The following is a 16,681-nucleotide window of genomic DNA, read 5'->3' on the forward strand; positions in this document are numbered from 1 at the left end:
TTTGGATGAGGTTGTGCAGTAAGTGGTTGACAGGCCCAGATCTGGGCTTTGGAAGTACAGTACAGCACCACTAGTGTCCTGTGAGTCGTGCAGCATCTCGACACAGGACAGACTGTGAACAAGACTAATGTTTCACTGCACAAAGACAGAATATGGAACGCGGTGTGAAGTGTCCTGTTACAAACTTGATAGGCTAAGCCATAACAGTACATCGTATTCTCTCACAGGATCCATGTGGAGGCTCAGATCGCAGCGATATATGATTCACAATAATATGCTACTACAAGGCAATGGTTTGAATTGTTGCATATTGCGTAATAATTGCAGATACAGAACACAGACAGTGCTCCCATATGAGTATTACCTCTTGCTGTTGAGATTTTCTAACTTTGAGGTTAAAAATAATTTTATTTTTGAACCAAAGCCACCGAATTAACCGTACAACCAGACTCCACAGGACAGAGGAAGACAATTACACTTAACTATCACTTGTTTATTACATGAAATAGTCTGCCAAATCATGCTGATCAACCCACTGTAGTATCAAAGTGTCCCCGTGACAAGATTTAAGGAAGAGTATTCTGGTTACATTACTTTCTACACAAAATATGCCTCATCCGTTTTATGTTTCACTTGGGAATGCACTGACTCGGTATGGGGTGACCAATGTGCTCTTAATGATATACAGAAGCTAAGCACAAAGAGTTCAGAATGTTACTCATCACATATACATGCACTCCATCCTCTCTGTGATTAATGTGCTGTCTTTAGAGAACGAATACGGTGAGTTTGATTGTGAAATGTTTGGATTTTATCCAGTCAGTCTGCCTCTGGGCACTGTTCAGGCTACAGATGTTGCATTTAGTTGTTACTCACTTTCTCACTTACTCACTCACTCAGCAGTGCTATATATTTGATAATACACACCCAAGTTGATATTGTGGTTCTTTTCATCTGTTTTTTTTTTTTCTTTCTGACTAAGATAGGAGAGAGTCTGCAAGTCAAACTATCAGCTTCCTGAAAAGTTTCAACAAAAAGTTTTTTGGCCAAAAGTCGGGAATGTCGTGACTCTGGAAATGGATGTCTGGTTGTTTTGTCCTTGGCCTGGCTGTTCAGAAGTTACTGTAAGCTGTGACTAAATCTGTCTGAAGTGACACTTTCTTTTCTTGTCCCTTGTCATTGCATGTTTTGCACAATTCTTTCTCTCACTCTCATTTTTCTCCTCACACTCTCTCTGGCATGTTGTCTGCTTATGTGTGGAAAGCAGCAGAGCTCAAGATGTGTCATCAATCATCTGCGCTGTGAGCCGGGAGAGCGAGCGAGCAACACTTCAAACAGGGCTTCTTCTGCAGGTGTGGGATCAGAGACCCCGTCCACACCAAAACCCATCCCACTCAACTTCTAACCCCTCTGTTTTTTTTTAACCCCACACTATATCTGAAGTACTTGTGTAACAAGAATCTCAACGCATTTAACCACTACTTTGAGTGATCTAGCTATTTTTGTAGCGTAATCCCAGAGGTACTAAAAAGTATCTGTAGCAAAGTCCAACTAGAAATGTGGATTTCAGTGTGTTTTCTGCAGATAAACTATCATTTTAATTACTGCAAAAAATTCCACCCCACAAATGTATCTTGACCTGAATCCATTTTTTTTTTCAATATAATGCATTTAGTTAAAAATAATACTGAAACTTGTGAACCCTAACATGTTATAAATGACCTCTCATATCAAAGTACTTGGTTTCTTTTTTTTGTTGGTTTTTTTTATAGGTCTAACACGTCTTTTGACCCACAAAGGTCATTATTTGTGCGTGCAATGCACTCACTGGGCCAGTGACAGAAACCGCTCAAACTTATGAGCTATGGTTACTAAGGTTACTAAGTTCCTATTGTGGCCCAGAGTATACAAATATTGTATTGATTGTAATTTCCAGTTAAAAGGAAACAATGAAGTGATATTACACTTCACGGCTTTCATGTGGATAAGTTCAGACTAACTTCCAGGCTTCCAGATGACGTGCAGCTGTGTTCTTGCTAATTCCCTCTTTGAGTCGAATATCGTCAACTAGAAGAGCTCAAAAATGCTTGTAAGTGATTATAAGCGGCTATTAAAAACAAATCCAGTTATTACAATTTTCTCCCACAAGAAGTCGTGTACATTTACGTCCTTGCACCCCCTACAAGTCCAGGGTCAGACTTATCCAGTTCAGGGTGAATGTATGAACTGTTAGTATTCGTTTGTACTATAAAACCTTGGTCAGATTCAAATGTTCACTTCCGACTGCACTGCACTGTAAAGAACAACTGCAGCCTACAAGTGAATGGATAAAAGAAAAAAGGAAAACACATTTTCTCGTCTTTACTTTCTACATCAGTTCAGTAAGTGACAAACAATTGTGCTTATGCAAATTTTGCTCACTTCTATTCGACAAAAGATGCACCTCATCAAGAATAACATGTAAATACTTTAATTTTAATTTTTTCCCCCTGATCATATGTAATATTTGTGGCACCGGGGATCAAATAATTTGTACTAATCTGTTTTGTAATTTTTGTACTTCCGAGTGGATGAGTTAGGCATACATTTTTAAGCCATAAGTCATAGACACTCCTTATCTGTAACATTCTTCCCAGCACTATTTGAATCAGCACGTTTACATGCATCCTCGCTGAATGTGTCAGCTTCCGGTGCCACTGTTGCGAATGTAGCATGGGGGTGGGTGGCGGGGTGTGTCTTTCTAACTCACAGCCACTTAGGGTGAATCAGGAGGAAATGGTGGCAGGAGGAGAAGAGCAGCAGCAGGCCGAGTCCGTTGGGCATGGTTCATTTTTCTCCTAAGGCAGAGGGCGGCCCACGGGTGACTTTGATGGATAGGAATGCTGCTCACCCACACACACAGACACACACACGCCCACACATGTCCCACACGCTGAGTCGCTCACACAACAACTTGCGCGTTTTGGCTTGCACATGACCCACACAGACTCATTGACTTCTACACATACAATCGCACACGGTCTGCTCTGTCCCACTAGATCTGATATTGGATGTGAAATATTTACGACCCACCCACACAGCCTTCCACCCTTGTCAATAAACTCTTCCCAGAAGTACGTGTGATGCATTATCACGGAGATGACCACATGTGGGGGTTGCTCCTGTATCCTTCATCACTGGCTTGTCCATGTGCATCGTAATGCAACATGCGGCATATAGTGTAACAGATTTGGCTTTTAGGCTGCACAATGATAAATTCGTGCATTAATGCATTTTTTTTCCACTTAATCACATTGTGATTTGTCACATTAGCAAAGATAGAATGAGGGAAGATACTACACCAGTTGATGCAGATCAAAATAAATGACATACTCAACGAATGATCTGCTCTAGATACTAAAGAAAAACAAAACATGCCCTTTAATTTTTTTAAGAACAAAAAAACCCCAAAAAACACCTCCCATTTTATAAAACAAAGCCAAGATCCAGATTGGAGAGAGAGCTGCACCTTTGTCACCAAACATGTCAGATTGTGAGCTCAACTGCCAGGGCTAATTTGGGCAAAGAGGTCAGAATGTTCTGCATCACCTGAGCTGTGTTGACAGCCAGACCTGCTGACGAGCACAGCCGAGCCATCTCATGCCTGAAAGAAGGACTTAAACTCCCAAGCGGGCACAGTGACAAACATCAGCGCACATTAGCTCCTTCTCGCCAAAAGTCATGTACAAACAGATCCATTAATGTGCAGCTGCCATCAAGTCCAGCGTAAAAACAAGCTGAAAAGTGAAGCGTTTGACCCAAACAAAGGGTTGTGTTTCAAGTTAGTGAGGGAGTTTAACCAACTCCTTTCACTTTGCTCTACTGAGTCAGCATCTTCCAAAGAGAAAGAACAAGATGGAGACAGATAAGGAAGAAGAGGGAGCTGTTGGGGCCAAGCAAAGACAGGGCCCTTTGTCTGCTCATGTAGCTTCTCTGAGATAATGCCAGTGTTTCTTTTGAACACAACAGCCTTTTCTATCTCTATCATACACACACACACACACACACACACACACACACACGATGATGATTCAGGTCTCAGACGCTGTGATAATATGCTGGTGGGGCGCAGCCTCCCCTGCACAGTGGGAGTGTGTCTCTGTAATCAGACAGACAATCTGTGCTGGTCCTGAAGCAGAAAAGAAGGACAGTTCTAGATTGGTGCATTTAAGTATTTTCTGATGGCAGAGTCAGGCTTTTTCTTCTCGCTTCTTTTCTTTTTTTCCGTGTCAGTGAAACATTGCAAAACATGTCTTGTCCTTGAGGTGGACCACATTGTGATCATTATCACAGTTCTGACCATAAGGACGTAATCACTGCGCAGACATATTAAAGCAGACTGTCCTAATCTACCAATATCAACATCCACTAGTGGAAAGTAAATTTACACACGTACTTAAAAACAAATTTGTCTACTCCCTTCTTTTTCACTTCAAACAGACTTCAATTCCTTTATCTTAAAAGCCATAGCCAACCTAGACTTTAAATATGTTTTTTAAGTTACCTATGTAAAATTATATCAATAGATTTAGAGTTAGATCCAATAATTACAAAGCAACAATAGCCTATAAAACCTAATAAGATACCATTATGAAAGAGGCAGTTATGAATAATGAGTTTTAATAGTTGTTAAAAAGCAACTAGATAAATAGATAGTTACCAATTTGAATACACTTAGTTTATTATTACACTTTAGCCGATTTTACGTCTTAGTGTCTCTGCTCCAAAGAGCAGCAGCCCGTAGAATAAACTTCCTACATTCTTGTATAAAACAGTCATTTTGTACATTGTGCGCTTCAAGAATCCGCATTAGGTTATCAGCAGGGCATTAATTCCTCAAACAGGACCAGTGGTGTTTGTTTATCGGCGTACGTGTGTCGTATCCAGGGAGCGTGTTTACCTGTTGCCCGGTGACATTTTTCTCTATGTCGTCAAAGGTTGGCAACACCTCCAATATCGCCAAAGATTTAATTTCATTGACTCTTTTTTTAAGGTGGTAGGTCAGTGGCTGTCCGGGTTTCGTGTCTCTGTTGGTGTATGCTACCTTTAAAAGTCGTTCCTGCTGCTGGGAGCCGCTGTGCTCGACACAGTTGGATAGCTTTATCGGTTAAGAATTGCGTTATAGACGCATTCTTTCCCATAGACGACAGCAAGTTGGACTTGGTGGCAGCAGGGAAACTAGGCCACCTTAAATGACATGCTGACATAAGAAGAACATTACTCTCCACCCATATCCGAGAAGCGTCAGTTAAGAGGAGTCTCACCTTTCCGACTACGCTCTTATCACCAAGTAAGACACCGGTGATCTGACTATACACGAAAGCATCTCGGGACCTGACTGTTCCCATTACTGGCCAGGACTGACGAGCCCGGGTCTGCAGCGTAACGACGCGCACGGGGCCACCAGAGAATTTACTGAGACGTTATTGTGGATATTCAAGTGTCTGGATTTATCTCAGAGTTTTGTCGCTGTGTGGGTTTACTTTACATGCCAAAGCTGGGGCAAGAGACGGGAACGCAGCAGACTTTTCCGCGAAGCTTTACAGTTTTCGCCACAGTTCTTGGTGAGTTCACTTTATATTTTATTACGACTGAGCTGTACGTTATGTTACGGGTGATGTGTTAGTAAAGTTTGACACGCGCTTTATGTGTTGGCGAGAAATTGATTAGAGACGAGTCAATTGCGGATCGATAGAAGCGTGTCAGCTGCTTGTATGAGACAATTGGGCGTAAATTCTGAGGGACAGCCTAATGTCGTGTTTATTGACGATAGCAGAATGGCATTGTTCCTGTAAATTATAATTAGTAGAAGACAGCAAGTCGTTGGTAATTATCTCAGATTAGAAGGAGAACGACAAATCTTATCAAACGTTGCTTTATGGTGACTGTCGTACTCAATACGAGTAAAAGCTGCCATACTTTAATGCATAAGGTTTTAAAAACTGCATGTTCCAAATTTAACCTATTTATACATATATTTATATTTATATATATATATATATGCCAGGGGTAAACTATGAATCGTTTGCATGCTTTCATTGTGAAAACTGATTCCGTTGCCACTGGGTGGCGACCGAGTATTTTTAATGTTTTGTTTTTTTTTATGGTAAAGTGCCTACTTAGGTTTGAAGAAACTGCAGAGGTAAGCTCGCTGTGTAGGCTTTAGGTGGCTCTGGGCTGTATGGTCATTTAAATATTCTCAGTCAGTCTCTCTTTGTGAGTTGCTCTGGTTACTTCTCTCAGGGATATTGCTCTCAGGGCGCTTATTGGTCACCTCAGACTTGAGAACTCGTGCAGCAGCAGTCCGAAGTCTGCGTTACATGTTACTGCAGCTTACCTGACGAGAATAACCTACTCGTGTCCAGCGTGGATTAGCGTAAGATTCGCGATCACTTGAAGGGTTCCTGCTTGCTTCTGAGGTGGGAAAGAGGGTGGCGTCAGCACTATTAATGTCGTTACAGTACATCTGATAATTTGGAGCAGAGGGATCTGGTCTTTATGCCAAGGGTTTAAAAATAGCCACGTCCAAGTTGGTGTTGTTGGTTAAGTAACCCGGGAAATATAAGGGAAATAAAGCGAGTCCTGATCAAAAATCTACTCTCACGGTGTCGTAAGTTGATGATGAGCTACATATGCTTAAATTAAGCAATCAGTTATATATTCACACTGTGTGCTGCTGTCAAACATCTCTTCAAAAAAGGCGTTTTTGGGATTAACGATGATCGCTATTTTCAGCCTGTTGCACAGTTCCCACACGATGAGACCCTTTAAACAGGCGGTACTTCCAGAGATGATGCACTCATCATCATATTTGTCTCTAAATATTATCTATAATTGGAGTATCTCGTGAAACGAGAATTCAGGAATGATTCAGCCGTGATTAACTTAAAAAACAAGTCATTTTTACGGGGACTGTCTTTAAAGCTTCCAGTAAGCTGTAGAGGCACACGGCCCTCGGTGTAGCCCTTTATTTGAGTATACTGTGATACTGTTGCATATTTTGCACTGTGCTGTAATTTATTATGAATGGCCTAAACTCGCTTGGCCTCCACGTGGGTGTCGAGCTCATCTTCCTATTGGCTGAGGTCATCGGCGTCCTGAAGGAGCTCTCCTGTGATTGGTCGGACGGCCTCGGGGGCTGTGGGCGTACTTTATCGATGGTGGAAGTGGGATACTTTGTGACAATGTTCATTGTCGATATTTCAGTGGGGCTGCCGTGGGTATGAGTGCGCAGCGGAGAGCCTTTTACTACAGCCGCAAGAGGCTTTGCAGCTCCGGATCGCGTGTCCCATCATCCAAAGCCCGAAAAAGCTCATAAAACATCCGAGAGGAATTTGTTGTTATACATTTTTTTTCTTTCTCAGACCTTTTTTTTTTGTTTGTTTGTTTGGTTGTTGTTTTTTTAAAGGTAACTGCCTGCGTAAATGAGCGTCCGTGCCATTTTTTTGCTGACAACATACTTGCGTTTCTGTGTGGCATCTGCCCGTCTATGTAGCATTTCGAAAGACTTGCTTGCACGCTGGAAAACGCAACAAAGACAAAGATCACACAAAGGGAAACGCGACGCTTGTGTAGTTAAATTTCCTCGGGGGATATTCTCATGATATTGACCGGAGAGACTACGGACTGGGTTTTATTCTGACTCTCGGAGAGCGAGAGAAAAAAAGGGGGCACCAAGAGGAAGAAAAAAAAAGAGAGAGAGAGAGCGCTCTGAATGCTGCCTTTGATTTGCAAGGAGATCAAGGGACTGTAGTGGAAGCGACGGATCTGCTTCACTATTCTTTTCACCCTTTTCACTCCCCGGCTCTGCTCGTCTTGTCTCCCCCCCTTCTCTGAGCACAGGTTATCGGATGGACCAGCATCCCAGCGCCCGAAGCTGCACCAGTCGCGGGGCTTCGTCCTGCGAGGCCGTCCCGACTGAACCCTCCATGAATCTGTACATCCACTCCACCACCGGCACACGCTTCGAGCTCTCCTTGCCACTGGAGGAGACCGTGGAGGGACTGAAGAGGAGACTGTCGCAAAGACTCAAAGTCCCAAAAGAGAGACTCGCTCTGCTACACAAAGAAACGTGAGTAAACACGAAAGAAATGCATTGCAGTTGAACGTGTTTAGTAAACGTGGTGTTTTCGGATAGGGAAAATAATTACGCATACTTATTTGTTAAAGAGCCAACCGGTACTTGAGACTCTCTGTACTATACGCTGACATCATAAGCCGTAATGTCTAGGATAGTCCGCAGTTCAAAATGTGCACAAACCGACTTTAGGTGCGCCCACCCTCCTGGGTTGAGGTAATATTTTCCAAACTGCACTTTAACTGGTTAAGCTCACGGGAGGCAAAGGTATGCCCGCTTTGGTGATCAATACGTTCAAGGAAACTATTGACCATGGGGGTGGACAATATTGGAATTATGGGCTGGGACTCACCAGTCACTGGAACAGTATTGACAGGCAATCTGCAGACTTGCATTGATTCGTCCCCCCTTCTTATAAAAACTGAAGCATGACTGAATTGCTAATGCTGCGTGAGTCAAACATGTTACACATTAATGAATAAAGTCACACAGAAGTGCTAACCTTGACTGTATTTATACTGCTACTGCACAGGTGTGCATTATTCATGCGTGACTTGGTACTGAACCGAAGGTGGATATGTCTTGTGGTTGGATGTGAATGTGAGTGTGCAGTTGCATGACAATAGCCAGCAGATTCAGGAGAATAACAGCAGTTTGTGTTTGTGTGAGGTATCAGACGGCCAGTTTCGCGAGGGCTTGAAAAACGCTGCTGTTTAAGCAGAGCTGCATGCGTGAGAGAATAGATAAACTCTTTATTATTCAAAGCGAACCAGAACCTGAAGCATTATGAAGCTATGAAATGAATCGGGCACAGGTTAAACGAGCTCACAATAGTGCAGGTGGTGCTATGCAAAAAAGAAAGGGGGGGGCTTTAGTACATGCGAACAGTCAGCATTGTTTTCAGCCCCCATCCCCTCCCACCCGTTGTAATCACCCAATAAATCACATCATCCTTTAAAACCTGAAAACCCCATTTTTAATCCCCTCCTGCGCCTTAAACTGTAGACCTACAGCAAGTCGGGGCTGACTGCCTTTGTTCAGCTGCGTGGCATAAGATTTGGGTCATGCCTACAGACCAGACTGCCCTAAACATCCTTCACTAACATAAAGCAGGCAAACGGCCAGAAACGGGTGTGAATGCTTGCATCGCATTTGGCTCTGAGATGCAAGCATTCCTCTTCTGTACCGGACATCAAGCAGTAAAACCCTGGAAATGTGATGTGCTCTGTATCACATGATTTAACTTTCATAATCACTGACAGAGCCGTAACAGTTTGGCTAAGAACGGCGTCCATGCAATTCTAGTACTTGCCATTCTTTTCATTTATAAATTTAATATGCTGTGGTTTTGGTTTCATCATGAAGTTTTTCTTCCTCATTTGTGCAACTGATATTGTCAAGAAAAAAAAAAATTCTTACCTCCACTTAGGCAAGTGCCAGTGGTGCCAAATATCCACTGCGAGCACTTGTCAAGCTCCACTATACTCGAAATTGAAATATGACAGTGCAATCAATACTTCTCTTTCGTGGAGCTTTACACCCACAGCTCTTTTCCAAAATAGTTTTGAAGTCCGTCTGCACCCCCTGGCTGAAGGGTGTTTGTATGTCTGAAGAGAGAATATATTGTCAGCACAGTCTAATTATCTTGTTCTCCCCAATCCCTGCAGGCGACTAAGTTCAGGCAAACTCCAGGATCTAGGCATCTCGGATGGGAGCAAGTTAACACTTGTGCCAACAGTTGAAGCAGGATTAATGGTATGGATTCAGCTTGCTGTGAATTTATTTTAGTTTGGAGTTCAAATCTAAAGAATGAACTTAAAAAAAAAAATTACACATATTAAATTTTGTATTTTATTTCTGTCATGCAGTCTCAAGCATCAAGACCAGAACAGTCAGTAATGCAAGCTTTGGAGAGCCTAACAGAAACTCAGGTAAGGATCTATGTGTGCCTGTGCATGTGTGTGTGTCCGTTGAGCCTAAATCAAGGCTGATAAAGCAAAGTTGGAATCCTGCAACTTAAACTGAGCTCCAAATTTTTTTGTGTGCATATTTGCATTACGGCTAAAGAAGGTGGAAGCTTCAGTTAAGCACAGAGCAACACCCAGATATGGCAGAGATGAGCCGGCTGCGCAAGCCTCTTTGCTTGTCTAATCTCAGCCTCTTAAACAAGCCAAGCCAAGCTAGACAACCAGTGTGAGCTGTTAGAACATAATAAGCAACAACACCCTCCTGTATCCTAGTAACATCTGTGATAGTGTGTGTGTGTGTGCGCGCAAGCATGCACAGCCCTGTAGGAAGCTAGTGCGAACACCACTCAAGAAGAACTTATGTGCTGTTGAGAGGGCCAGCACTCACTTCCATCTTTCTGTTTACGCCTTTATCTATAATCTCTCTCCACTCCTTCTGTATTTCACGGTCTTGACTGACAGGCACATATACACGAGCGCACACACGCAAAGGCGAGTTTCCAGGAAGTGTGCTGTGGCTGCATGGAGACTGATTGTAGTCTCACTCACTCATAAACAGAGTGCTGGATCATCAGATGACAGTCTTCTCACTCAGTATTAGCACAGGGTTCCTGGAAGCCTAGTGTGCATGCACAGGCCAAGCGAGGCCTACACCCTGTGCTTGCAGTGAAACAGTTCTGTGGGCCTGCTTAAGTACAGTATGTATTTGAGTCAGAGCGGCATGACTCACCAAAATGATCAATAGTGAGTGTGAAGTTTAAAAAAGACTCCGTGCCGGCCACAGAGAGAAACCGAGCGAGAAGAGAGGCGATAAGGCTGAACGCTCGCAGACAACAGTGTGACGTATGACACACTTTGCAGCTGACTGACTGACTCAGATCCACTTCCTTTTGTACAGTTGGGCAACACTGAGATGTACGTAAGTGTATCACCGATGCACTACTGTCTGATGTCAGAACGGTACAAGACGGTGAAACAATAACACTGATGTAAGGAGTTAACTGAACTCTTAACAGCGGTTACATCCTGAAGAATTTGCCCGACGCTGTTTAGTGGAATAATTATCCGATGATGTGGGCTGCTCAGTGATAGCAGAGTGTGGTTCAGTATGGCTTCTTGCCTTGCTGATAATTTTATGGTGGAAATCCTAGCCTTGGTGTGTGTGCGTGTGTGACAGAGAGAACTCAGCATGCATCTCGTAGCACTGACAGCAGATGACTGCATGTGTGTAGGTGTGTGTAAGTGGATGTGTGCGTGTCTGTTACTGGATGTGTGTGTGTGTGTGTATGTCACACTGTAAGTAGGCTGGAAGCAAGCCTTGCCCATCATGTGCTACGCCTTTGCTGGGTAGCCAAGAGTGACTGTCATTTTCACTAGAGGCAGATGATAATTCAACCGCCGACCCAGAGGAACCGATCTCTCACTCTGCCTGTCTTCCTGTGTATCTCCCTGTCCACGTAACCTTATTATACTTAGATTCGTTATGAGTCAAGTGCCTGCGTTTTTCTCACGAAATGCTTACCACACATTACCACATACACCACTTTTGCATACATATTTATTTCACTGTAAATGGTAATCTGACGCCGGGGTACGGAACGAATAATGGGTAACAGGAGATTGATGTCACAGTAAAACACAAAAAAGGCGTAAAGCTGCTTTAGTGTGTTTATATCCACAGAAATTGATTCTTCTTTATAATTCATGAAACGAAATGGAATGATATAGATTGCGGAGAGATTACAGATCTTTGTAAGATTAGAAAAATAAGAACACAAAAGCTTTGCCTCATTTCCTATCTCCTCTCTAACTCTGGGGCTATCAAAAATCAATCAATGCACTTAGCCCTTAAAAGTGTCTGACAGGATAACTGATATGCCCATGCAACCAAAAATAGCCTGAGGGAGGTATGGGTTAGTTCTTAGAAAAAGGCATACAAGAGTTGGTTGTTAACCCGTGGACCCCTAATAAGCCATCACCCCTTCAAATATTTTTGGTCATGCAAGGTCTTATTTCCAGATTGGATTCCGAGCTGCACTGAGCAGATCACCGTATGTCTTCTCCTTTATCGGGATTATGAAGAAGTCTTCAGCTACCAGGTTGTTAGTCAACAAATCATGCAGCGCATGCCAGCTTCCAAGGGCTGTTTCAGTCTCTTGTGGCATGAGTTTGGGGTGGGGGGCATTTAATGGAAGTTCTTACCCAGCAATGATTAAAATGCTATTTTTTTCCACTCTCCTATGTTTCACCTCCCTCTCTTGTTTCTGCTTAGCAGCTCTCCTAGGGCACTATAATTTAAATGTGCTGTGGTTTGCAAGTCCGGCGAGCTGCCTCACTTTGACCGTGATGGCTGACTTCTTTAGCAAGGACAATCATAGCTGCCTTAATTCCTCCTCTGGCATCCTGCTAGACTTTTTTTTGCATGACATCTAAGCTGATTTAAGCCACTGCTTCCTGACAGCCCATCAAAAATACAGTTGCCTGCACTACTCACTACTCTTTTCTTATTCTGTCTGCTAAATAGCGGCTGTGTGTACAGCTTATATTTGCAGTCATACATGGGAACACACACACATACACACACCAAATTGAAAGGATATATTTAAGAGGATTTATGGTCATGATGAGAGAATGAGAAACTGTCTGAGCCTAGTTGTAATATAAATGTATATTTCTATGACAAGTAGTGAAAGCAATATTTACCATTTCTAGTCACATTTAGGCAGTAACATCAGCTCTTGATCTATTTTAGAATTTGATTATGTGGCCATTTAACACACAGGGACTATTTGCATTGATGCACATTGACGGTAGAATAAAAGCCAACCAGACGTCACCCTTACCATCCCTACCCCCACCCCCATTGCCCTTCCCCCCCCCTATGCAGCCATCTCTTTGTTCCCATCCTAAAGCATGAACACCACACCGGCTCAGCTGACAAACATAAGACAATGATTAGTCACCTTTCCACTTCAAAAAGTCATGTTAGGCACAAGGTAGGACAATCGTTTACTCAAACCTTCTCCCTAATCAGTCCTTCCAGTGCCGTTTGGGCTCCATCGGACTCTTGGAAGTGACATAATAATTTTGTGTAAGCTTCAGAATGTCAATTCTGAGTGTTCCAAAACAATATAAGTTATGTAACTATGGATCGGTGACACCAAAACGGTGACCTCATTGGAGCAAGCCAAGGTAGTTGTTGCTGTTTGTTCTGTAGGGCGAATTTTTAGATTGCTGATGGTGATGTTTGAGAGATCAACTTTTAAGTGGCTTGTTTTTGAATTTAGCCAAGTTTGCATTAAGCTCAGAAAATCTTCAGGACTGTGCCCACCAACTTTTCAACCCCTCTCAAAAATTGAAAGCTCTAAAGGAGCAGTTCCTGTGGGACAGACACATCCTAGGATGACTAGTTCCTTTAGTGGTAGTACTGAGGTGTGGGGGGGGTAAAGAAGGGCCTAATAGGCTTCAAACTCCAAAATCCTGTTGAGTGCAGCTACAGTGGTGCATGCTGGTTTTTAAAATCGATGCGCAACCCAGCTGGAGCGAGGCTCAGCAGGCTGCAGATTGAAAAATTTTGCCTTGAACACTAACACAGACTGCTTCAGGAGGAGGCTGTGTTGCCATTCCACGTGTCCCAGGAGAATACGCTGTTACATATCTGCTCTACTTTTCTCGCTCCCAGCGACAAGCACCTCCTGTCCTCATGCACCCCCCCATCCCCCTCACTTATTCCTCCTCTTTCTCTGGCCGGGATACGGCATGGTTTTGTCTTTGTGTCTACAAGCAGACAGACACAAACTTAACAGGCTCTAACAATCTGTGGGGAGTCACCTCAGGGTCACCCTTTCCTTATTTCCTCTGCTATCCCTCCCTCAGGGGTTGCCACAGTGGGCCTGACAGGTGGAGGAGAAAAGAAAGGGGGGGGGGGCTTTGCACAAGTCAGTCAGTAATGTGTATTTGTGTTTGTGTAGATAAGTGCTATTGGTTGGGGACAGTGGGCAGGAAGGCTAACATGGTTGAGAGATTACAGGGAAGATGAGATGAAGGAAGAAAAATGGAGATAAGAGGAGAGGTGCTACTAGAAAAGGAGGATTTAAGAAGTAGTGCTTTTTTTTTTTTTTTTTTTTTTTTTTTTTTTTTTAATAAAAAAGACAAATGAACTTTGGACCTGTGTGTGTCTATGTACACAATTGTTTGTAAAACAGCTCAATGCAAATGGTCAATATGTTTCTCTTTGCAGTCCTGCGCCCTGTACATCACCTTATATTGATGTCAGTTAATCAGTAGGATTGATAATACTGGAAATCATTGGAGAGTAATTGTATTGAGGATTTGGGAGCGCAAGGAATTGAAGAATGACCAAGTCTGCCTGTTGGTCAATATGAAGGGTTTCCTCCCCTTTTACATCCCCCAGCTTCCTCTGTCCTTCTCACTACTATTGAGATTAAGGCTTTTTATATGCATGCAGCTTAAGAGACAGAATCTTTGCTCTTTAGAATGGAAATTTCCTTTATTGTAACCTAAAATGAAAGCTACAGAAATGAATTTTGTTGCTGAATGTGTAAATCAAATCGTGCATGGAATAAAAAAACAATGCTGATCTAAAGGCCTTTTCAGTCCCTGCTCATGTAAATCCTGGCCTTGAAAATTGCATTAATAGGCTGATCATGCAGTATTTTTGCACCTGTGTAATCCCCTTTGTGATGCTTAAAATGCATAGTGGGAGGGGAAGTGCTGGGATGGGTGGAGGGAATCAAGGTGTGTTGTGGGGCAGTCAAAAGGGAGCTGGATTTGCAGGGAATTTCATTGTCCTATTATGTATATTCATCTCGATGCATGTGTTTCTGTGGGTGTGCGCATGTGCCAACATCCATTTTTAATGTTTCTCTTTGTATGTTTCCTCACTGAACGACCAGGGGAGACTTACTTCTCCATTTTGGAGTCGTGACCGTCATTGTTTTCCATTCCCTGGCGATACAGTGCTTTTGTGATTCAAGTAGCAGGCATCGTGACTAGTGGGGCCACTGTGTGGGAGGATGGAGGCCATGTATATCACATTCGATAGCCACTACCAAGACTAATGAAGCCAATGCTACTAGGGATATGGTGCTGCTGGCAGAGGTGCAGGGTTCAAAAGAGCCAGGTCATTTCAGTCTTTCCTACAAAAACGTAATGAGGAAATGAGAAACGTCTTAAAAAAAAAAAAGGCATCATTTTTGCACGATCACCGTTGCAATTACTTACCGTCTTTCTGTTAACGTTCCTCCATCTGTCACAGAATTTCTATACCTATCTCTCAATTTCCCCACACCCACTTCATTTATCTCAGAAACATGTGATGCTGTTTCTTCTTTCATTTGCCGCTGCTTCGTATGATGTTGTTTTTCCCAACTATCCACAAATTTGTCTCACCGGGTACAGAAAATGCTGTGAAGTCATTCTCTGCCAGAACAGGATCCTGATTAAATTGTATTAATCAGCTGGTGTAAATGGCTTTCAAGAGAGTGAGAGGAAAGTGAACAGCGGGGAAACGAGTAAGTGAAGATTTCTTTGGTGTTGCTTGCCTGATTTAAACCGGATCTTGATAGCTGGGGACCAAGAGGTGAATATGCTCAGTTTTTCTGGCTAGTTGTAAGGAGTGGCTTTTGCAGGAACCCGATCGTCTTGACTTTGCCATTTTGATCTCTCCTTTCATGGAGCCGATCATATTCTATGATGGCCAGCTGTTCCTTTTTTACTTCACTTACCCCCCTCTGTTTCTTATCAGGTACTGTTACAGATGCCTATCTTTCTAATGGTGCCTTTGAAGATTCAACCCCCTCTGCCTTTAGGATTTGGGGATGATGCAAGTCATTGATTTTTTTTTTTTTTCTCCTTCTCTCTTTTGAGAGCCTTTTATTGCATCTTTAGCTGGTGCGTGTTTACCCAAAGACTATCAATAGCGTCCTGGTGCGATCAAAACATTTAGGTCGATAGGAGGGTTAATAAGCAGTTTTTGAACCATACCTTTCCACCTCGCTGTCCGGCAGGTGAGCAGCTGCACTGGAACCAGAATATGGCTGGAGGAGCGACTTCCTCCTCTCGCAGCTTCTCCTTCTCCTCCCCCGCCCGTCCCGCCTTCCAATCCTCTATCCTCTTTTCCCCAGCACAAAGCTGCTCAGTTGTTCATGAATGTCAGCTCAGTGCTGGCAGCACTCTCTATCTTTCCCTCCCTCTCCCTCTTCACCCGTCCTTAGACTCTCAGCCTCTCTCTTCCTCCCTCACTCCTTATCTCCCTTCCTTAGTTCGCTTAGTGTGCAAAGGAAGAACGACTGCAAATGAGTTCCTTGAACCACAGGGACCCCAATAAATAAAACTGTCAGCCAGAGATGTCGAAAGGGAAAAAAAAAAAAAGAAGGAAGGAGCCAGAGGCGCACTCTCACTGAATATTTCATCACCCACCACCACCACCACCACTACTACTCTGACACCTTACCCTCATTGCCAGCATCCCCATCCCCCCTTACCATCCTTGTTCCCTCCTTTTTTCATGCCATCCCCCCCTTCTCCTTCTCCTCCATCTTGTCTCCACCCCTCCTCGCCCAGCTGCCCCTTATCA

The 16,681-nt window shown here is 43.3% G+C and overlaps 1 protein-coding gene across 1 annotated transcript in view; it reads left to right on the plus strand.

Moving 5' to 3' along the window:
• Window positions 1-4,796: 4,796 nt before the first annotated feature.
• midn (midnolin) overlaps window positions 4,797-16,681 on the plus strand; it is a 28,850-nt gene continuing 16,965 nt past the window's right edge. The window contains exons 1-4 of the mRNA XM_040052667.1: window positions 4,797-5,603; window positions 7,882-8,110; window positions 9,784-9,871; window positions 9,985-10,047. Coding sequence (XP_039908601.1) covers window positions 5,528-5,603; window positions 7,882-8,110; window positions 9,784-9,871; window positions 9,985-10,047 — 456 coding nt within the window. The 5' untranslated portion in view covers window positions 4,797-5,527. The remainder of the gene's footprint in view (window positions 5,604-7,881; window positions 8,111-9,783; window positions 9,872-9,984; window positions 10,048-16,681) is intronic.

The sequence above is a fragment of the Simochromis diagramma genome, unplaced genomic scaffold (genome assembly GCF_900408965.1).
Source record: "Simochromis diagramma unplaced genomic scaffold, fSimDia1.1 OVJJ01000419.1, whole genome shotgun sequence".
Classification (NCBI taxonomy): Eukaryota; Metazoa; Chordata; class Actinopteri; order Cichliformes; family Cichlidae; genus Simochromis; species Simochromis diagramma.